General features: G+C 39.9%; 1 protein-coding gene across 6 annotated transcripts in view; it reads right to left on the bottom strand.

Annotated features, from left to right (window-relative positions):
* smap1 (small ArfGAP 1) overlaps nt 1-24,891 on the bottom strand; it is a 121,108-nt gene that overhangs the window by 7,599 nt on the left and 88,618 nt on the right. For 5 of the 6 annotated variants that reach the window (XM_086179580.1, XM_086179579.1, XM_086179577.1 and 2 more), the window contains 2 exons: nt 9,837-10,029; nt 4,997-5,235 (listed from right to left, as the gene is read on the bottom strand). In XM_086179580.1, coding sequence (XP_086035706.1) covers nt 4,997-5,235; nt 9,837-10,029 — 432 coding nt within the window. The remainder of the gene's footprint in view (nt 1-4,996; nt 5,236-9,836; nt 10,030-24,891) is intronic. The other variant, XM_086179576.1, reaches the window with a different exon arrangement.

Consider the following 24,891-nt stretch of genomic DNA (forward strand, 5'->3'; position numbering starts at 1 on the left):
AAACATTCACTAATGATGAGATAAGGGCACCAAATGTGACGCAGCTCTATCGTTAAACCCTCTTGCTTTATAGCACAGGCTCCAGCTGACCACATTTTTTCAGATTTCATTACTGTCTCAATAAGGTCAAAGGGCCCCATCCACGATATTCACATCAGTCTTTCATCAGATGGTCTAAGTGCTAGATTTGCACGCATGTCACCAAAAAACACAACACATCCTGAACTGGTGACGTGTTTTCCTGTGACATCATTTTCAGGCTGCCCCAGGACACACCACAAAATACTTGACATCAGCAAGTGGTTTTGCGTCAGAATCACGAGGCGCAGTCCTTGAAACACTTACGTTTTGCAAACCTTGTTTACACTTGGCATTAAATTGCATGGACAACGCTGAATATAACAGAAAACAAAAACACCAACAAAACAAAGCTTACTTTTTCAACCTCCTCCAGCTATATATAGCCACAGCTTTCTCAGGAGAACAAAAACTAGAAACAGTCTCACTTTAGTCTGCAATGGCCATACATTTAAATTGAAATCTATAACAGAGTTATATTTTCATCAACGAATAAAGACTTAATGACGGTGAAAAATGAGACGAATTGATTAATGTTGACCAGCTAAGTCTTTTTCAAATGGGCTGTGTGTTTCGGTGGCATCACACTCCACAATATTATCCATCACCCACAAATCTCTCGCTGATAAGAAGCACCTACCGTTCAATAATATTCTCTCATTGTCAGTAATGTTATTTGATGTTACCAGTTCTTGAAAGACACAGATGAGTTACACATCTTTAATCCACAGAGAATCATACAAGCAAAGCACTGGAATGTGATGAAGATGATCAAGTTTTACAGATGCAGCTGTGCTGCTGATGCTATCAGGAGGAGCGATTCTCTGTTCTCTTACATTTTAACATCTTCTCCTAAACTAAAGTGAGACAATGACCAATATCTCTGTAAATCCAGCCTCTGAATGTTAAGTGAGCAGGAATGATGGAAAGTGAGCGGTTGTTCTGTTTAGTTAGGAGAGTCAGCCTGTTGTGACAGTGCAGTCTCACACATACACACACACACACACACACACACACACACACACACACAGCTGATGAACAAATGATTCGTACATAAAAAGGCAACATGGATGACTGCAAAACTAACGCAAATCTAAAAACTCAATTTGCCTAACACATATATTCTTTCGGGCGACACGGTGGTGCAGCAATTAGTACTATCAATGGAGACACAGTTGAAAAGGGTCAGAGAGTGAGTTAAATAAGTGGTTAATTATAATTAGGTAATGCCCATTATGCACATTGGGGCAACACGGTGGTGCAGTGGTCAGCACTGTCGCTTCACAGCAAGAAGGTTCCTTGTTCGAGTCCCAGCTCCAGCACGGGATCTTTCTGTGTGGAGTCTCCATGTTCTCCCTGTGCCTGCGTGGGTTCTCTCTGGTACTCCAGCTTCCTCGCACCGTCCAAAGACAACAAGAGGGGACGAGGCTGATTGATACTCTAAATTGGCTGTAGGTGTGACTGTGAGTGTGAATGGTTGTCTGTCTCTATGTGTTGGCCCTACCCTGGTCTGGCGACCTGTCCAGGGTGAACCCCACCTCTCGCCCGAAGGCTGCTGGGATAGGCTCCAGCCCCTGCACTACTCTTAACAGGATAAGCGGTAGAAAATGGACGGATGGATATATTCTTATAAAATAACTCAGCTGCGGTACAGCTGATACAGCAGCATCTCCGCTTCTCTACATCTAAAACGCACCGTTTGTCTCCCAACAACTGTGATGATAGGAAGCCAGTACATAGTGAGACAACTGTGACAAGTGACAAGTGAGACAACTGGTTCGACATCATGATTGAAACAGTTTCTACATACAAATGTCAGGTAAATACCAGGTGTGAACAGTTCATGAATAGGAAGCAGTGAGTGGCATGTTGACAGAACTAATCCAACAACAAATCAGCTTGCTTACTCTGCAAATACACTCTGTAGCGATTATTTGTGAGTGTGTTTGCTGCTGCTGAGAGAGGAAGCAAGAATAGCCAGGTGGATACTTTAGAGTTGAGCACCAATCCTGCCTTTTGTTTGTTTAAAATCAATCACACTGCATCTGTTAGAGCAGAGCTGGCCAACACCAACAGGAGCAGACTGGATTTTAACTAGAGGGTCGGTATTGGCTCCATACTGTGTCCAATCTTCCAATCTGACTGGCTGCAGTTTAATCAAGGCTGCATAACTAAAGAACTCAGCACAGTGAGGAATAATGATTAGGGCTCCTACAGCTGTTTATTGTCCAATTCAGGCACATTTCAAACACTATTCAAGCACCTAAACAAAACATTTCCAGACTTTCTGTGCTGTTCTCATCAAGTGCTTTGTGATGTTTCCTCCTTGTAGTTCATTGCCACTTAAACCCACCAGGCTGCACTGGTTGGTGCTCTGCCACTAATGGCGAGGAGTTTCACCAACGGGACATAATGTAAGGATTACGTTAGTCCCTCCAGTTTCCCTTGTCACTGAGGAGGAGTTCAGAAACTAGGACAAATACTCTAATCCATCCGCCATTTCCACCTGCACAGCCAGTTTAAACAGCATGGATGCCCACCTTAACCAGAGGCAACACAGAGAACTGAACCAGTTTTTTTCTTAGGTAGTAGTATGGACTGCTAAGACCTTCGAATACTGTGCCCACTATAAAAACAAGTAAGAAAAATAAAGCCTACGGATGGATGGATGGATGGATGGATGGATGAAATTCCATAATACCTACAGCAGTCAATGTATATTTTCATCGTTTCATATGAACTGTTGTGTGTTTGGATAATTTCATAGAGTTTGATGATTTAATGTGTGCTAATTTGATATGAACAAATATGATGGCAGGATTATTTCATTTCAAATGACAAAAGACTTTTGGTTTCCAGGAGTAATTTCATTGATGAAACAAGAGACTATGTTTTCCTAAACTTGAATTAACTATTAGGATTTTCCCCAAATAATAAATCCCATGTTGAATGAAAACGGCATTCACTCATTATGATTCTACAGGATTTTGCTTCAACAACACTCACAATGCAGCATATCGACATGTGAATTTAATTCTGAGATCTCTTGTGTAGTTTAACTCAACAATAGTGGCCTTTACTTTTTGTAAATATGAAACAATGGTTCATGCAAATCTGCTTATTTAGGAACTGACTGCAGCATCATGTAACATGACTTGGGATGACACTACTGATTTTGACATTAAGACTGTGGCAGGTGAATAGGTGAAAAGACCTTTACTTCTGCTGTGACTTCCTTAAAGCAAATGTTTGAGCTCATTGCTGTGACCATTCGTCTGAACCAGCAGTAGTTCTCTCCATGTGTACATGTTAAAATCCAGTTATTGGCATAACTAACTAGCAGTAGATAAGGGTTTTGGCTCTTTATCAACTCTTGGTTTCCATCATATACATCCTCTTCATCATTTTCACCTCTGTCATGATTTCTGCAGCCATCCATGAAAGCAGCAATGAGGGACGTAACTGGTCAGCCTGAACTAACTAGAGCAGGACCAAGCATAAGGAAGTTGCAGAGAGAATGAAAGGTTATAAATTCTGCTCATAAAAAGTCAATGTATCCTCGAATAATGTTGAAATTGTCCAAACTAAATGTTGCATACATTTAAAAAAACAAACAAACAAAGAAACTCAGGTTGATTTTAGCGTCTATCGTTGGTCTAGTACCTGCCTATGATGGAGTAAATCCACCAAATACCAAATGATTTTGTGCAGGTGGATCCACGGATGAAATGTTGGTAAGATTTTTTGGGGATATTTGTTACTTGACATCACAATCACATCCAACAACGTATAGCTATCATTGATATAGGATGCCGAATCGATGATGGCATTTCATGTTAATTTCAACATTTTGTGTGTATATCACAAATTTCATTCAGCCATACATCAACATCCAACCATGCTGGTGGGCCAGCTGGAGTATTTTGAGCCACCTGCCCCATCAAACTAATTGCCAATGGTGACTTTTCTTCCTTCCCCTCCATCACACAATCCCACTGATTGGTGGTGAGGTCAGTAAATTACTGCAAATCATTCAAATGAGCAAAAGAGACTGATATTGCAGATTTTTTAAACATTGATTCTTAAAAAAAAAAAAAATTACAGCTAAAACATTGTTGATTAAAACTACTCTTCCTGGGGTTTGAGAGAGCAAGTACAGGGAGATGTGTTGTGTTTAATGTATAAAATGTGACATCAATTCAGACACCCTGCATCAGCAACAAGCTAGAAGTAAATCACAAAAGCAATCAACGGAGCACTGAGCAGGTGGTCACGCCATGATATGACCGACGTGAACGTATTCAATTTTTGCAATCATCAGACTGCCATTGTTGTTTTTTGCCCCTGTACCCCTTCCTCTCTGTGAGTGATCGGACTCACACAACAGCTTCATCCTTCAAACAAAAACAGCTCGTCATTTCAACAAAAGATGACATGGCAGCTGATGCGCCACAAAATGTTCATATAATGCAAATTAGAATAATAAAATGTTTTCTATATTCCACAATGTTTGTTGAAGAGATTCTATAGTTATAATATGGTGTTTCTTCACATGATGACATTGTGACAGGGCTGAATTGTACTGCGATACGTGTTGGACATGTGTTGAATGAGTCTCAGTGGATGAGATGCAGATCTCTAACTGGACCATATTCTGTATCCACTTTAAGACAGGGGTAATGGAACTTTTTCAAAAGTTGATTTAGGATGAAAAGATTTTTCTTGAGATTTGCAATAATAATTAGCATTTGAGTGTACTTCCTCAATGATTCATCCAAGCAACTGGAATTAAAATGAACTACTCATAAAACAAATCCATCATCACCATTAAATTTAATTAAAACACATAAAATTTAATTAATTACAGCCGTTCTGAGGTAGGTGTAGATATATGATGCTCCCAACTGTTCTGTGTTACCTGGTTCATATTCCACTGTCCTTGCGCCTGTCCCTGCTGCATGTTGTACATGCTCTGTCCTTGGCTGGTTGGCACCACGCCCTGTTGCATGCCCATGTAGCCACCATTTGGCAGTGTCATCCCAGACATCACGACCCCTCCCCCCATCATGGTTGTGGGTGGGACGACCCCACTCATGCCTCCTGTGTTGAAGCCCTGCTGAGGAAACTGCATCTGAGGCTGGCCCATGTACATACCTGCTGGACATAGAGAGAGATAGAGAGAGAGAGAGAGAGAGAGAGAGAGAGAGAGAGAGAGAGAGAGAGAGTGAGAGAGAGACATCTATATATTGTATTTTTTCCTGAGAAACTTCAGTGAAACCAGTTAAGCACAAAAATAAGTTGAGTGTGTCCGAGTCGAACTTTCATAAAGCCAGTTGGTTTAGGAAACTAAAGGATCTGATTTTCAGGTTCACATTCTGCCTCATTTCTTTGAGGCTATTTTTCCCTCTGAGATTGAATCAGTGAAACACAACAGCAAATACCAGCAACACAGTATAACAAAATCACAGATCGCTTTACTGTATACACATCACAAACGCAGCCACCCCACCAGAAAGAAGTTATCAGTGTCAGAACAGCAGGGGACTATGGTATATTGGACCTGAATACAATCTTTGGTCGCTGTAGTAGAAGCAGCATGGAGGACAGTTACTGACTTTCTGAGATAGCGTAAGCTCCAGTCTTTTTTTCAAACTCAACATCAAATCAATGACATTACAGTGTCACTGCTTGAACGACAGGCTTTCATTCCGCCATGTATATTGTTGATAGAAGAGCTCGGGCCATTCTTCATATTTGTGTCAAAGACTGGAAGCGCCTCAAGCCTTGTTGGGGGATCCATCCTATTTTCAGATTTTCCAGTCATGTTTAATGGAGATTTTGATTAATGATCCAATCTCATGAGGGGCGGGAGGAGTTACTGATGGGCAGCTCGTATGATGGACATAGAAGTTGAAAGAAAAATGCCACAAAGCAAATAAAAAGCTCCAAAAACAACAGAGGTGAAAAATCTCAACGGAAGCCTGCAACTGATAAACTGAAAATTTTGCTCACAGTAACAAAGTGAATTTAACTCAGCAACTCATCAAGTTAGCACTGCTAATGCACTGCATCATCATTAATGGCAGCTTTTGCAAAAGGTGTAAAACACAAACATGGCAGCACAGATGGGTGGAGTGCATAATGGGTGTTGCAAGATTAAAAAAAAAAAAAAAGGTTCCCTGGTAAACAACAACAGAGAATCCGATCGCTCAAACAGAACAACCCGAGATAAAACACATCAGTGTGAATCAGGTTTTGTGACTCCAGGGCTTCTCTGAATCGGTCAGGACATTAGCCACTCAATAGCTCACCACTGATCATCACCAAGCTAATTTTAAGAAAATTTTAGAGAAAACAAAAAAGAGGAAATGTGTATAACCGTCATCTCCATCAACTGTGTTTGATGCAAATAAACCAGGCTATGTACTGCAACCATCTACTGTACCAGTGAAAAATGGAGAGAGGTCTTTTTAGAACTTCCTTACTTATAACTGTACTTAAGTACAAGCTAGTACTGAACATGTTGCATGCTGTCTGGAGGTGAAGACAAAGTTTGGTATTTCTATTTTTGAAAAAGGCAAAAAACACCTCAAATAAGGATAAATATTTTTTTTGTGAAAAATTGGGGGCATTTTGGAGTTTTATTGGGGTTTTTCCTCCAACTTTTTTAAACTTTATGGCCCGATCAGCCCGCCGCCGGGCAGAAAAAAACGCTGTGCTTAATGCAATATTAACAAAATGCATATCAAAATACATCAATGGAAACACAGTTGAAAAGGGTCAGAGAGAATATTAATAAGCGGTTCATTATAATTAGGTAATGCCTATTATGCACCCTTATACACTGTATCGCTAACAGTGACGTCAGACCAAACTGTAAAAAAATGAACAGCTCAATACACAACCCAAGGTTCAATACCTGTATGAATATATTTCTATGCATGGTTGTATCAGTAGCTGTTCACTCACATGTCCAGGGATGGCTCATTACTCCTGCCCTTAAAGAAACGTTGCACAGTTCCCACTGTCAGTAGAATAGTAATTCGGCTTTAAGTAATCTAAGATAAGCAGCGGATTCTTTCAGCGATCACCTCTGCCTTTCTCTGTGGTGTCAGGCCCTAAGTTGAATGACTTCTCAAAAAACATAAAAAAAAAAAAATAGCAAAATGTTTGATTTTTCTTGGATTATTTTCTTCTTTATTTTGCAAAAAAAAAAAAAAAAAAAAGGGGGGGGCTCCTCTTCATTAAGAAAATTGAGTGAAATGTTACAAAATTAGAAATGTTGAAATAGGATGTCTATTATGGTAAAGTGTAGAAATGTAACAATACTGTGTATTTTACAACGCAAAAATGAACAGAACCAAAAACGGAGTCCCCAGAACTGTAGTAAGAACCAAACTGTGGATTTTGGGAACCGTTTCACCCGTTACCACTAACCATTATGGGTGCAGCCTCAATGTAACGTGTTTGCCTTATCTGCACGTATGACAGAATTAGAGCAAACTGCAAATGTGCCAAAAATGAGCAACTGTTTGCATGGCAGGAAGCTTCACATGAAAGACGACCCACTCCTTCTGCAGACATACAGAGCATTTATAATACAAAGACAGTGGCCATGTGCATGTGCATGTGCATGTACACACACACACACACACACACACACACACACACAGCAAGTCAGTCATTTGGGGCATTAGCCTGGCAAGGCTCTTTTGGCTTTGATCTCCATCAGCATCGATTGGGACTCAAAGAGACAATAAGGCAGCAGAAAGCCCTTCATCCTGATCTCCATTTTTGATCCCCCATAAACACGCTGGAGTAATCGTGCAGAAATATCATACATGTGCACGTGTTCATCCACCGTACAGAGCCATTCAAAAAACATGTACAGTGACACACATGTAAGACAAATGCTTTTCAAAAGACAAAACATGCGCAGGTTGGGATGTATGAAACACCGCCTACATATGCACACACAAATCAACAGTTTTCACACAAAATAAATGTGAGATGAGTGTGAATCAGCCTTCACTTCTCTATTTTTACTGCTGCAGTGGGGCTCGAGCAAAGGAAACACAGAGTGGACCTGCCTGCTTTCCAGCACACTGACCTTTCATCTCCCTGCACTCTCCTTTTTTGAGTCCTCTGATGCACTTGTGGGTGTCTCTGATTTTGCACAAACACATTTGTGTGCATGTGACTGCCCTTGTGTTCATAAAGTAATATGAAGGTTCCTGGTTCCTTCCCCGCCTACACCAGAAACTGTGTCTTTCAGCTAGACACTGAACTCTCAACCACTCCTGATGCTCCCACCAACAGTGTATGAATAAATGTGTGTGTGAATGTGTAAAGCACTTAGAGTAGTCAGGAGACATACAGCACATACATATATACACGTCATATATACATACGTATATATATATACACACACATACATATTTATATATATATTTATTTATACACACACATATATATCTATATACATATATATATATATAGATATGAATGTGTATGAAGTGTACATATATACATACACATATACATATATATACACACATATATACATATATATACACATGTATATATATGTATTGTATTGTGAGCCCTGTTTTGTATTTCGTATGGTTTCGTAAGGTGATTATTTCGTTGCACCCCTGGAGAACACTGAAGATGATGATCTTTCAAATTTGACATCAGAAAAACACAATCAGTTCATCATACTGATGTTCAGGTTTCTTGTCTGTTGCAGTGTAAAATGTTGTTGAAGCCTGAAATTGGGGCTGTATAATTATTCAAGATGTAACAGAAAATGCCATACAGCCAACTATCATTTTTTAAATGGCAGGAAGGGAAATTATTTTTTAAAGGCTAAAAGTGTGTCAAAATACCATTTTCAAAACAGTGGTGCTGCCAAAATGTTCTGTCTGTACATCCAATTCTACAGAATCTACATCGTAATCTTAAGGACATAGATATGGAAATAGACAGAGATGACCACAGAAAGTATCCTGTAATAATAAATAAAAATAAATGCAAAACATAAAACAATAAAACAAACACAAAAACTGCTGCTGCATAGAATTCAGAATTAATCATTTCAATTTTTTTTCTCAGCACCCCTAACTGGCTTGACTTCCCTGCAAGTGAGGAAAAAAATGAATGAGCAATTTGTGATTCTTAACTAGTTAAATTATAAAATAACTTAAAAAAAAACAAAACAACCTAAGACACTAGTTTACTGCTACAGTATGGTCCATTTCAACATTCGGAGGACTTAAAAAATACTTTGTTAAAGGGGCTATTTTTTTCAGTACTCCGATACTTGGTGTTTTTCCCCCTAAAACAGCAAGTACCTTAAGGACCTTGTTGTGAACCCTGTGTACTGCATGACTCAGCATTTACCTTTTTACTCTCAGTGTAACAAAGTAGAAAAAAACACTCTTTTTCTCACATCGTGATGGAGCTGAAAAAGCTTAGACAAGTACAATGCTCCCAGGTGCTGTTACACAACACTTCTGCAAAGGTTGTTTGTCATCATTCACCAAACTATGTTCTCAGCAGGTATACCCACTATTTATCTGACTTGTGTACACGAACTCTTCAGACATGACAAAATAAACTGCAACAAATGACAACTGAATATTATAGCTTGTTGATGCCACACTCTGATTACAAAGACAATAAAAATACTGAGTGTGTGTGTGTGTGTGTGTGTGTGTGTGTGTGTGTGTGTGTGTGTGTGTGTGCGTGTGTTTTACCTTGTCCTGGAGCAGGCTGTTGCTGGCTCTGCGACTGACTGCTCACTGAGCTGCTGGCGTACAAAGACAGGATGGAGTCTTTAGATAAAAGCTTCTTCTCCTCTGCCCTTGTGGTGGTACTGGTGGAGGTAGAGGATGAAGAGGAGGAGGAGGTGGAGGGATCTGACTGCTGAGGTGTTGTGCTGGAACCAGACTATCCAGGTGAAAGAGGAGGAGATGAAAGGTATTACTAATTGCTTTAATCATTTCAAGAAAACATTGATGGTGTGACTGTATGTATGACTACCAACCATCAGGCCATAATCATTGTGCAGCATAGAAACACATCTAAGATGGCTATGGTCATGCTGCATGGTGGAGAAGTCTGTTAGTATCTGTGTGTGTGTGTGTGTGTGTGTGTGTGTGTTAAGAGTCAGAGGTTAACAGTTCTTTGTGCCCGTCTGCAGTGTTACCCTGAGTCTTTGCTCGCCAGTTCTGTTGAACAGAGATCATAGATATTGTGGGGGGATGTCAGAGCTGTTTGAGCAACGTAGCTTTAAGATTAGCTTGTAGCCTCATGGCTCCTCCCGTGTCTGCTTCAGGGATATCTCAACAACAACAACAACAACAACAGCAACAGCATTTGATAGATGAAGGAATCTGAAGGGATTACAATTTTGTATCAAGATGATACACTGAAGGTTGGAAAAGAAGGTACTGTAGTGACAAATAAGTATTAATTTTGGCCCAAAAAATCATAAAAGAAAAATGGTTGAGAAGTGAATGTACAACAAAAAAGGGTCAGCTGACTAGTTTTTTTCTTTCAAATCCAATCTCCCATTTGTCTCAAGCTCAAATTAATTCTCAAGTCACCGGTAGAGAAACATGGATTCATATGGATTTAGTCATCAATATTTTGTTAACATAGCAGAAACTGATCAGATGAGATGGTAAAATGATGTAACGGGAATTCCGTGACTGTTTGATACAATTAAATGATCATGAATAGGAATTCTTGAAAAACATCAATAGTAAGACTCAGGTTTTATTATATTTATAAAGTGCTGATGTTGTGTGCAATATAAGTGCTTGGTTTTTGTTTCCGAATGGAAACGTGATCAGGACCCAAAGTCCTCCTGAGGATGAAATGTGTCCAAACCAAGGAATACATCTTAATCTACATTGGGCGGCATGGCTCAGGGGTAGAGTGGCCGTGTAGCAACCGAAGGGTCGCTGGTTCGATCCTTGACCCCGGTGACCATGTCAAAGTGTCCTTGAGCAAGATACTGAACCCATAATTGCCCCTGATGAGTAGGTTGGCGCCTTGCATGGCAGCCTCCACCATCAGTGTGTGAGTGTGTGTGTGAATGAGATGACACTGTAAAGCGCTTTGAGTACCGCTAAGGTAGAAAAGCGCTATATAAAATTTAGTCCATTTACCATCTACACCCAAAGAAACCTGAAACACACCAGGTCCATCTGTGACTCATAAAGAGAGCATGGCGACTGTTGTTGCGGTCTATAATCATTGTAGTCAATTGGAACAGGTACACTGACTGTGACCATGGAATCTAATTTTGTTCCATGGCAGTTTTCTTTTTTCATCATGGAACAATGTGATTGTGACGACTTTAAAAAGAAAGAAGCTCTTAAAAAGTGTCTCATTCCGTATTGCATTTTGTTAGCAGAACATACATAACCGGTATGGCTACTTAAAAACCACACTGCGTGTCACACGTCTTCAGTGTGTTTTTGGCCTGAGGATGCATGATGGGAGGGAATGACATTCAGCTCATAAGTCCTCTATACAAATACAGATTGTTGATGACTCCCTAAGCCAGAGTCTGAGTCAAGCCCCAATAATATGGAGAACAAGTAGAAGTCAGGCCCCAAGTCACATGCGTCAAAGTGGGGAAGCAGTCGGTGAGACACGAAGGTGGTTACCTTTAGGTCAGGTCACTTCTCTCCTGAAAAAGTGACTGAAACGCATCCCGCTGATCTCATGATTAATAACTGTATCAGCTCACAGCCAAAGGTGAAATGTGTGTAGTTGTACTCAATTTTCATAAAAGGCAAAGTCTGTCTCAAGTTTACACTCCAAAACAAGCCTTGAGTAAAACCAACCCAAAACTTAGAGAGAACTTTCCAGAGAGCATCCAACCCTTGTGTGCAAGGATGTGCAGTATCGTGTGATACCTGTTGTCAATTTTTTTAACACCCTGCAAGAACGGGCAGCAAGTGGACTGTGAAGAGGATCATATGTCATGAGAGTTGCTGACTCCACCGTCAACAGAACTGTTCTAATTGTATTCAATATGTTTGTGTCACATACGTTCATTGGCTTGAAACAATTTAGTCTTGTTCTAATGTTGAGATTTGTTGTCTGAAAAGCTGAGGGAACAGAGAATATAAATGGGGGGATCAGCTGAAAGAAGGAGATGATAAAATAAAGGGGAGAAAAGCCTGAATAAAGGACGGGAGGAGATGAGGGTAGGTAACAGAGGGGAACATGTGTCAGTGTAAGTGAGACAGATGACATTAATTAGGCTGCTGCAGAGAGGTAGACATGAACTGTTGCAGACAGGACGCACACGCACACACACACACACACACACACACACACACACACAAAAACACAGACGCACACTATCTGTCTCACTCACATCCAGCTTTTTATTTAAAAAAAATAAAGCTTTCAGGCACACACCCATTATGTCTAATGGATGGAGCTGACAAAAAAGTAACACCCACTTATAAACTCAATGCAGGTGTGTGTGAGAGTGTGTGAGAGTCTGCGTGAAGTGAGGGGACAGAGAATAGAGAGTGGAGGCGGAGGCGATAGTCAGCTGGACTTCATGAATAAGATAAGGAGAGACAGTGTGATAAACAGTGGCTCCTGCAAAACACACACACACACACACACACACACACACACACACACACACACACACACACACAGCATTGACAGCGTGTTCTGCTCAACTGCTTAGCAGGCAGTGCTGCACTCCTCTCCCCTTCTCTCAGCTAACTCTTTTGGCTGGAGGAGGGAGGAAAGGATGAAGGCACAGAAACAGAAGAGTGAAAGAAGAAGGGGAAAGGGAGGAAGCAGAAGTGGAGAGTAGGAGGAGGGATGAAGCAAGCGAGACAAGGAAAGTTAGGAAAAAGCAGGGGGAAGTTGGGGAAAAAAAGAGCTGAAGACAACGACGGGGAAGCATTAAGGATGAGAGAGTGATGGAAGGCTGACAAAGGAAGGTAGAGAAGGTTGAGCGGGTGCAGGAAAAGGAGGTAGAAAAAGGAGGACAAATGGAGAGGAAAGGAGTCAGGAAGTAATCAGTGCAGGGATGAGAGGCTCATCATCCTAAACAGACAAACAGAAACACAAAGGATTTTTTTTCCTTTCAAGAAAAGTCAGTTAAGGTGAGTCAGGAGTTCACAGAGGCAGCTGAAGCTCTTTAATGATTGCAGCACAGGAACAATCTTCAGGTCAGACTGAACCACGACTGTCTCTGGAGTCACATAGAATTATTCACATGTATTTGCTTGGTGCTTGAGATATCACTGCATCTTAACAAATCAAAAATTCTATGATAGTATTTACTTATTTCTTGCCTACATCCTACAAATCAAAGATGGAGCAGGGCTTCATTGGAGGCACGTTGGAAAAAATCAATACACAGTAGTTCCACAAGCAGTTAGCACTGGTTCGGTTTGTTGCCACCAATTTGGTTGGGAATTAGACACAATTGGCCGTGTCTGCAGGTGGGAGGCCAGATGAGTGTCCTGGTCTCTGCACTAGTATCTCCTCTGGACAGTCAGGGCGACTGTTTAGGAGGGGCATGAACTAGGTGGAATCCTCGCCAGCAGGTGAAGAGATAAGGTCAATGAAACTTCATGTGACAGAGGAAGAACGTGCTTTGTAAATGACCAAGAGGGGTTGGTGGAACAAAATAGGTTGAAATCTGTGACATACTGTACAATTAGAGGAGAGTATATATGTGTGTGTGTGTGTGTGTGAGAAAGAGAAAGAGAAAGAGAAAGAGAGAGAATGGGATAGATTAAAAACTGAAAAAGGTACAAAAAAAGGAAAATAAAAAGACAGGGGTAACAAAAAAAATGGGTATATCTGTTTCTGGCTTAAAATGTTGGCTCATCCTCCACCCCTCAGCCAAGTCAAAGGTCAAAATAAGCCTTATAGTTCTTGCAAAAAGATGGACTCGAATAGAAGATTCTTAACGCTGCTGCATTTTTTTCAATCCTACAGCATTAATCAACAGACCTATGTGAGCCTTTAAGTTTTTCATTTGAGTAGTCTGTCGTGCTTCTAAGCACAGAAGTGAATGGAAGGTAAGCAGAGTCAGAGTCTGTCCTGAGCTGATCCGTCTGATTTCAGCCAGTTATACAACATGACTCGATGGAGGTGCAAAGCCTTTCACTGCTGAGCTTGTTCACAAAGTTTAGAAACACATTTAACCAACTTCAAATCCCCCCAAACTGCACTAATCGCCAGCCATTCAGCTCCCGTCTCTGAGACATATTTGTAGAATGGAGGCTGTGACTCAGACGGAGTCTCCCGGCTCTGAACCTCTGTGATAAGACCATCATCTGGGATGATTTAGGATGGGAGCAGCAACATGGGGTGCACGTAAGGTGCTCACCACTGTTCACTTGGAGGTAGTACAAGTTTAATTAAGTTTCCATTAAGATGACTAACTTTTCAGCATATACCACTGTAATATGATAGAATATTCTGAGTAAAAGACATTGTACTTCAAAGAAGAAAAAAACCCACTGTAGTTTTAAGACACGAGTTCTGGTAAATTAAATATATTACTGAAAATCCCAATACTGCAAATTATCTGTGTTTTTTGCTTCTTTGGGGGTTTTTTGTCATCACTGTTGGACAATGGACGGACGGGATGAAATGCTTTGTTTCACTGTCAATATTTCATCCATTTGGTGTGATCCCATTTGGAAGGTTACAAGAAAAATGCTATTTAATTATTCATCAAAATTCAAGGTAGACTGGGCTAGAGATCTGTAAGCCTGTTTACCAAAAAAAAAAGAAAAAAACAAAAAGAGCCAGAGTCAGGTTTAAAAAAAAAAAAAAGAACAGGCCAGGATCGGTCACTGGGTTGAGTTTTAGGGCCAAGCAGGGCTTGAATGGGGGGCTAACTTGAAGTAGTCATACTAGCTGTTGCCTTCGCCACTGTTACCATTTGGTGTACTTGATCTATCAGCTCCACAAACCCGAGCTCCAGCTGTCTGTCAGTCTTTTTATTCAACCTACTTCCTTTTAAGGTCTGTTACACTGAGGCAACTAAGAAAATGCATATGAATCAAACACAGTCAGACTGAAATTCAAGTGAAACTTATTCATGATCGGGGGGACAGGATTAAAAAAAATTCTGAAATTTGCCCTGTGGCAAATAGAAATGAATGGGGAGTGTAATTCATATGATTGCTGTGGATTGCTTTAAGAGTAATTTGAAAACAACACTTTACACCCGTGCAAATCCTCTTTTTTTGGTGATTCTTTGGCAAGCAGGGAAAACATGGGGAAAAATCAGAAGTAGTGCTTCAAAGGCATGACCACATGTATTTTAGTGAATGACCTTATTACTGAAACTTGGCAGAAGGGGATTTAAATGAACTGCGCAGTACGTTTTACTAATGTTTGCGAGGGGCAATTTGCTGCATGTCTCGGCTGATGTGGCTGTCACAGCTGCTGCTCAAGGAAGAGAAATAGGAGAGAATTTATGCATGGGTTAATTTATTTTGAAAGTTAACTAATTAACTGCTTTTCCTTCAAATTCTCTCTCTCTCTCTCTCTTAAGTTTGTACTGATGCGCCCAGAGAAAGCCCATGTAGAAAACCCCCCTTTACATTATGTTAATGTGACCCTAATCAAGTGTGCCTATGCAGTCCGCCAAGTTGTGCATTAATCATGGCCATGAACTGCCTGTGCCTTTGTTCCCACATTTGAGCCTTGTTAGTAGGTCACCCGCAGATATAGCAAGTCTTATCAGTGGTATTCTTGGATTGTGACTTAATGTAAATTTGTACTGCTTAATAAATGTTGCCCATTATAGTTCCTAGTTATACATGAAAACTTGATTTAGAATTTCTTCTGTAGCTTTTTTGAAGTATTCCTCCTCATCTCATTTTACAGTCAGCCATGATTAAAAGAAACTGCTCTTCCAGTTATCCACTACAGAAGTTTTGTTATGCCAAAGTTTGAGGTACCGTGTCAAATCACTGCGCCCAGTCAGAAAAGTAGTTCCGGTTATGTATCTAAAACTAAATTAAATTTCATAATTTTTAATTGTCATTTTATAATGAATGCTATACACAACCTATCCAGTTTGGGGCTTTTGGGAAAAGGTATGCTACATAGCATATCCACTACAGTTCATTGTGCTGAGTTAACTAGTACTCCGCTGGCTCTCTGTGGGTCACAGCTCCCTACAGCAGCACAGAGAACAGTAGGGTATCCATCTTCATGTCTGGCTCTCAGAGGGGTGGCAAAAAAAAAAAAAAAAGAGTATTTTCATTATAGTTGGCATGTTCCTTTAACATGAGGCAACGTTTGGTATTAATGGAATTTCTTTAGCTTTAGTGAGGAGACTAAACATGATCCTTTAGCCTCCACCATCTGTGACTGTAGTGTTGGACACTCCACACCAAAAAGACAATCTGACAGAGTTCATGCAAAAGAAAAACAGGCGGCACACCCTGCATAATGCAGCAATGCATCAGTGGTTCCTGCTATACTTACATGTGCATCTCCCCTTTTCTTTTAATACCACACACACACACACCACATAGTGTGTGATGTGTTGCAGGACTCCTAGCAGCACATTGTGTAATAGAAAGCCTCATCAACAAGGCTCCATTCTTCTCCCCCAATGTTGGTGTTGATGGTTGCAGCCACAGCTCTGAATTACCAGCTCTGACAGCCTTTTCCTCACTGTCACTATCCATAGACCCATACAGCCACACACACACACACACACACACACACACACACAAAACAATCTTTCTCTCAACGGTTTTCCATCACTGCTTGGAAAACTCATACACTCCCCTCTGATAGTCCATCTGTGGCTCGGCATGTGTGTGGTGTATGAGTGTGTGTACTAAAGGATTTGTGCTAATTTACTGAAAACAAAAGCAGAGCTTCCCTTGGAAAAAGGGAGAAAAGGGTTTACCAGAGTGAAAGAGGAAGGAAAGAAGGAAAGGAGAAGGAGGAAAATCAGTTTGTGGTCACAAGGTCACTGCCTCAACCTCCTCTGCCTTCTCAGCTTTTCTTTCTGCTCTCAACAAACTGCATTCATCTTTTCATTTTCCACTGTTGCTATCCATCTTCAGCAATCAAACAACACATCTTTTTACAATTTCCATCTCACAGCATCAACTTTTCACAACGTGTTTTCTCACCTAGCTTAGACCTAAAACAGAGCACTTTTACAACAGCATCAACTAAGTTCTTGATGTTCCATGTAATTTTCAAAAAAAACAAACAACAACATACAGAAGTGAGGTTTTGTGGGTATTTATATTTGGTAACTGGACTGATACCCAAGTCTGGCCTTCAGTGCCAGGTGGGTTTTAATTAAGAAAATTCTTTGGAAAGGACTTTAGTTTTACCTCCAATATGTCTTGAATGTGATTACATGTGACTATAGCTACTGCCAAGCAGCATGCATTGCTAGGATACATTAAAAGTAATCTCCCATTTTCTATAATATAGAAAAATATTTATAATTTGCAGGACCAAGACGAAGACATCTGATGAGAAAAAAAAATTAACTGGCAGGAGTCATCCTCCTCATTGGTTACATTTAAAAAGATGGCAATAATTCAAATATTGACCTTTTATATTCCGTTCATACTCCTGATGACAGGCTACAGAATAAATTCTGACTAATGACCACAGATGCCTACCCATATCTGATCTCTATTTTGTACATAGGTTTCTTTCAGAATCTGACTAGAAATATGTCATGTTGCAACCATGGAACATTTTAAATGTTCTCTTGCTAATAATGCACAAAACGGTGCTTTAAGTTCCAGGAAATAGGACCACATGTCAAAGATGCAACAATGATTAGAAAATAGCATCGTCCTTATGAAGAGGGACATGGTTGGCATTAGCAGCCCAGAGTTTACCCACATGCTCCTGTCCTGACAGTCTCAGTGTGAGGAAGATTTCATCCTTGAAGCTGCAGATGTGTCAACATTTGGCCAGACACAGACCGTAAGTACAACTTGCCTTGATCTTTATTTCACCTTGAAATTTGTTGATGCATGTTAGGAATGTATCTGCTAGATTAAACCATTCCAAATTCAGAAAAAAACCCCAAACTGAACATTTTAAGCTATAATAGAAAGAAAGAACAACTCAGTGTTAATATGGAAAATGTCATAGTAACGTATCACGTACCAACTGACTTTTGTTTACCACTTGAAAGCTCATTGTTTGATTTCGTTTTTTTTTTTTTAAGGTCTTGTCCAACAGCCGAAGGAAGCTGTTTTCACCTCGTACAAACTGATATTAAAGGATTTGCTGACTTTGACAAACACAATCTCGCTCTTCAGTTTCTGTTTAGTTTGCCAACATCTTCAATTTGGTGACGATTGGGCCCAGGGGTACTGGGATAGTCTCCAACAGCTTTAATAAATCTCCTCATTATATCATTTAGGACAGCTTGGAGAAAAAAAAGATTTCAACTTTTTACTAAAATCCCGAGTTAAAGTGACATTTACATCAGAACGAGTTATTCTAACAGGGGTCCCACACAGAACTCCTTCAAAGGAATTAAAGATGGTAATCCTTATCCTATTGTTAATTTTGTATTATCTGACTCTGATCTTATTTTACAGTAAACCATGTATGAGACATTCCATTCTTCCCTTACTAATAATGATGCAAGTCTTCCTGAAGCAACCTGTCTGTTTGACAAAGCAGCCAAGAAATGAAAATCTTTTTTGTTTACCAGTCATATCTGTCCATTGTTTATTCTGACAGTAAATTTCTTGTCTGGAAAAACCTCCAGTGTGACTGTCGTGTTGAGGACTATTTCCCCTGAATGAACGCCATCGGCAGTAGTACACAGCTTCAATCTGGGTATTTTCACATTTATTGCGTTTTTATTATGTTTTGACACATTATGTTGATGTCATAACATAAAATGTGGGTCAGTAAATGGCAATGTAGTTCAACTGTAAATAAAATGGAACATAGGCCTTATCTTAAGATTAAAAACATGTGAATGCAGTAGCATTTTAGTGGAAGGAAGCAGTTATTAAAGCCTGTGCTTCTGCTGTGTTTTGCACACATTCTCTTACAATGCGCGGTGCTTCACACTCCACATCCTGTGTCCCTGTCCTCATTCTCCACCTGCCTGTATTCCTTCATTTCTGTCCTGACCTGCTCTCCCCCTGCTCAGTCTCTCCCATCGCCTCAAATCTTTTCTCCTGCCTCTCAGCTATCCTGCTTTTCTGCCCACCACTTCACTTAAATACTACATGCATTCCCTGGATTCTCTTGTGTATTCCTGTTTAAAAAAAAAAAGATATTTAAATGGTCTTTTCTTATATTGTCTTGTGTGAGAGTGAGAGCGAGCGAGAACAGGGGATAACACAAATCCTCCCCCTCCTACATGGCTGTAATCACGTTTTTTTAACTGACATATTTGCAGATAGGCAAGCACTCCCAGATGCCAGTTAATAGATGCATGAATCAGTAAACTGCCGGCTTCCTCTTTCTTCACACACCAAGCTAATCATAGTTGTAAAGCAATATCCGCCTGCTAAGTCCCAAATTCAGCTGTTTGTGTGTGTTTACAGTATGTGTGTCAGAGAGAGAGAGAGAGAGAGTGAATGAATATTGACTGTCAACCACAGTATATACCAATGGTGTGTACAGGAATACATGAATTCCACTTCCAGTATTGGTCGTGTAGTCTCAAGACTGATAACTGAGTACTTAACCTTTGAAACTGGACTTAACGTGGTGATAAATTAGACAGCCAACTTGGAATGCCCCTTTATTCTGACCTTTGTGGTAATGAAAGGCCACAGGTTTTTAATCGTAATGGAAAAAATGTGCCAAAATATGAAAATTATCCAACTTGGCAATGCGCTTCCTGGATCTGCATGTCCAATTTTGAATTAGGTTAATTTTTTTTTTTTTTTTAAAGCAAAGCTTACACACACTGACATTGTAATTCCTTCTTGCAATGGAGAGTTGCACTAAAGAGCCCCACTAAGAATATAATTTTTTTCTTCACAACAATTTTAGTAGAACCAGTGAGGATAGACTCATTATGCAACTGATGGTTTGACTTGATAGTGGCACTGCAAGGAAGGTCACAAGGTCAACAAAATCCAATTGGTGTCTCCCTCCAGGAAACAAGCACATATACAGGACAGTTTGTCAGTGCTGCTTATTACAAAATTAAAAAAAGAAACCATCACAGGTTTGGTAACAACCTTTTTCAGACAGTAACAAGCCAAAATTGTTCCTTATGTCAAAAAAAAAACCTCTGAACTTCTTTGGACCTTGGTGGTAAATTAAGGGACAAACAGTAGCGCTGGTTCCCAAGAGATCACGGGTATAAACTGCAGCATAAAATATACCGTCTGACATTCAAATAATACATTCCACAGGACAGAAGATGCTGCCACAGTCAGAGTGCCATGTGAGAGAAGCTTGTCAGCTATCAAAAATCCTCTATGGAGCAATATCAGGTTTTAAAATGTTACGCAAGAGTCCAATGCCTGAACAGAGCCCAGCTGTACCGCAGAGATACGTAACAATACTCAATCTAATAATGTATCTATTTTAGACTGTAACACTGGAATATCAGGAACCGTCTGGAGTCTATACTACTTTTATCAGACACTCATGATCACTTGGCAAGCACACTAAGCTATGGATAGCATTCTGATAATACAAAACAATTTCCTGAATGATGTACATTTACTGTAAATTACATTTCACAGGAACGCAGGAACTAGCGTGGACATTCATTTAGAATCACTGCTGCCTGTTGTGCAGCGCTGGCAGAAACTGAAATCATTATTCAAAGACCAGCATGCATTGTGCAGCTTAAGATGGATATAAAGTTCCAGCCCTGAATTTTGTCTAGAGACAGAAAAAAAGGATAGAGACCTTGTTAAAAAAAAAGAAGGTTTTATTAGTGTTCTCACGAAGTAGTACCATACTACTCACAGTCTTAAAGTGGATCAGCGACACCTCAACTTGAATCACGCTGTGATGGAAATGTTTATTGAAGTCATCAATGTCTGCCATTTTACACTTCACAAGTTCCCTCGATTGTTTGAGAAGAATGTGTCTTCTTTGTGGTGTAAAACAAAAGCTCACTCCATGCGCTCACACTGTACAGGCTGATTATCATGCCAGGATCTGAGTGCTCACACAGGTGGTGGGCTACAGATCTTTCTGGCAAATGCCAACGGTCAATAAACTTTGTATTTGAACGCTCCACGAACATTGTTTTGTGCCATAAAGAAGAAACCAAGCATCCCTGTCTCATCTTAGTCCGTAGCGATCGGAGGAGGTTGACACAGGTATGCATACGGGTGCAATAGCTTGGCCAATCTGCCTCCTATGACGCGGTGTGTCACCATAGCATTTTCACTTGCCATGATGAGGAAAATGCATATAATTTGAAGAAAATAGCTGATTAATCTGCTTCCACTGCAGAGGAGCATGAAAACAGACAAAATTTCTAATGTTTAACATCAGATGGCTGGGCATGAGCAGCTGGTCGAGAAATTCAGGCAAACTTTGATTGTAGTCTTGTGGCTACAACAATTTACCCCAAAACAGGCACGAATTTATACAGCGTATTCTAATCTTTAGCTAGCAACAACAAAGATGTTCAAGAAATTACCAACACTGGGCCAGAAATGTCATTTACAACTCTTTAGAGGATGAGTAGTGAGATGTTTTCTGTTATCATTTTGTCCCAAATGAAATATTTTGTGGCCACGATCCATCTGCTTATTTGTTAGCCTGGTTCCAAGTGGTAAAACCTTGAATATAAACAACCTGTTGATGTAGCAGTAGAGGAATTGAATGAGATATTTACTTCTGGAACAGGACGTAATGTGAAGGAAGGGTGTTTACAGCATTAAACGTCGCATTTTCAAGTTTTGTCATGAACCACAAATCAGTCTTCAAAAAGGTGAAGAATGAGGCATATTTATAAAAGAAAATAGATGTGTATGCAAACATTCATTTCATGATTAATAGCAGAAAACAGCCACATTTTTTTTTTATTTAAGTGTTCTTTCCTTTCTGAGAAAGCTTCAAAGTTACATGGTGCTGGCTGTGTTAAAGCATAAATTCAAAGTCATAAATATTTTTTTTCTCAGAATCATAGCATAGCATAACTGAATTGCAAGTATTTTTCAATATAGCTCACAGTCAGGTGAGAACGGATATAAGAGGGAGCATTGCAATGAGATCAGGGAAAGGAGTTTGAGAAGAAGGGGGCATATGAAGGGCAGGCGATGAAGAACTGGATGTGCTGATTCAGGGAAAAATATTCTCTGAGTAATTGAAAGAAGAGTGAGACAAAAAGAAGGGGATAGCGAAGGAGAATAGAGAGAGATATGCAAGTAGATAATGGAGCATAAAGCAATGGGGGGGCAAACATAGTTCATAACAGATTGGAAACAGAAACTAAAGTGTAGCAATATACATAATTTGTATTCTCTCAGTAAAAAATGCAAAAAAAAAAAAACCAAATTAGGCACAATTTTATCTGACAAACCAGCCACAATCATGAAAAGGAGATATTTATGGACCTTCACTTCACACTACACGCTGGGCTCAAACAAATCCTGTAGTACCTATGGCCTTCTACTTTTTTCAAGCTTTAATGTACTCTTGAGTTTAAAGTGCTGATTGTTCATCTAAAAGAAACTAGATTAAAACAAAAACAAAAAAAAAAGCTTATGAATTTTAATGATGGATACATGGTAAAGCTAGCCCATGTATAAGATGCATAAAGGAAAAACATTGCGAAAAAAATATGCTAAAAAAGTAAGGTTCCTGCTGCATTTGTGTTAAAAGGTTCAATATCATCTTGGGTAAGAGCAAACATGGAAGCATCTGAAACTGCATTCACACCATGATACACAAAGAAGTCACACTGACCTTTGACTTGCACATCAACACAATCACTATAGTTTTTCTAAGTAAGAAGCACTTTTATTTTGTAAGATTCCTCAACCAGTTTCTATAGGGAAATTCTTATTAACGTAGGTCTCCTCTGTCCAAGCCACAACCTCCTCAATTCAGGTTTAGCATTCCTATCAGTGGATGGCCATTGCAAGGGGCTTGGCCTGTCTGTGACATTGTTTCAGAGCACATATGTGAGGTCCAACATGACCATGCTGTAGAAATAAAGGCATTTTATCATTTCAAAGACACGGCCTATGTTTTTGTTGTCTCTGATCTTTATTAACCCCTTCCCAAAGAGCACCTCCAATTTTGATTGACAGTTTTTGAGTCCGGGAAGCACTCCTCTTCTCATTTTGGAGTAATTTTCTTTTTAGGGGTATTGGGAGGATAGGAGAGGGACCCAATTACATACTGGGAAAGGATCTCAAAATAACTTCCTGGGGATTAACACTGGCAAACACTGGGGTGAAGGTAATTTAACATTGTACCAGAACCATCACTGCAATGCAGAAGACAAGTGGAACTCAACAACTCTAAAAAAACAAATATTGCTGGCTGCTGAGCCCAGAGGAGGGAGAAGGGAGAACTAAGGGTGTAAAGCCTACCAAAGTACTTCGAGCAGGGAGGAAAATGAGGGTTGAGACAACTGAGGAGAAAATTCTCTGTAACAGTCACGAGGGAACCACGTTCTGTAGCTCTGTTGAAGATGCAATGAGTCAGCATGGAGTTCTTGTTTGCAAGGCTTTATATAACCTTTCCACACCTGAACCTGATATCGGCAATCGCACACCTGCCTCTCGTAAGGGGTCATCACTCAGAGCCGACTACAGTCTGTCTGAGCAAGACCCTGCAATTGCCCCTCACAAAAGGTGTGTGATCAACTTGGAGTAAAAATGGTAACATCTCCAATTAACATAAGACTCTCCTGATAGTTAGGTTGTAATCAGTGTCAGTGTTGGGGTGGCTGGTTTTTGCTTCCTCTCTTTTCTTCATCTCTCGCCCTCCCCTCTCTGCTCCTTCTCCTCTAAGGGCATGTTGTATTTACCATCTTTAGTATGTGTAAAATAAATCGAATATATTTCCGCCATGAAATTATTATATACCCATCCTATAACCTGTTTTATAATAGGCTATATTCATATGTTATATATGATGCTATAGTGCTGTAGCCTTCTATATTATTTATTGCTGTAACTTACTACCACTCGCTTCACACCATTGCATTTATATTCTATGTATATTTTGCTATATTGTAACTTAATCCATGACCAGAACAAGGAATCATGCTCCAACACTGACGTAATTCAGTTATAAGCCTGTAAAATGGTTATCTCTTGAGGATCATACAACAACTGCAGCCTATATACTGAGATTTAAATAACTGGAGATGGAACTTTCTAATACTCGGTTTCAATCAGACTCCCCAGGGAAGCTCCAGACAGTTTCAGGCGAGGCTCGGAAAAGGGAGGTGAAAGACTATTAGCTATCAAAAGGTCATCATGTAGAACAGCATAAATGCATATGTTTTGGTAAAATGGTTCAGACATACAGTAGTTTTGATAGAATTTTACTGCTTTTCCTATTTTCGAAGACTACAATATAAGTAGGAGGGTTTTCGAATTCATCCTGATTCATATCAAACACCTGAATAAAAAAAAAATGGCTCACTGAAATCAGTCAAGAAATATATATAGTATATTATAGGGCTTCTTATCTAGAAAAGCTGCTGCCACTCCTGTTATATGTTGTTCACAGGCCAGGCTTGCCACTACCAATACGGCAAGCTGAAGTAATCAATTTGGCATGTATGTAAATAGCATTACCTTGGATCACTTGCGGCCCTACAAGGAAACGATA

This window comes from Aulostomus chinensis, chromosome 16, assembly GCF_037954235.1.
Source record: "Aulostomus chinensis isolate RoL2024-O1b breed Wild chromosome 16, RoL_Achi_v1.0, whole genome shotgun sequence".
In the NCBI taxonomy this organism is placed as follows: domain Eukaryota; kingdom Metazoa; phylum Chordata; class Actinopteri; order Syngnathiformes; family Aulostomidae; genus Aulostomus; species Aulostomus chinensis.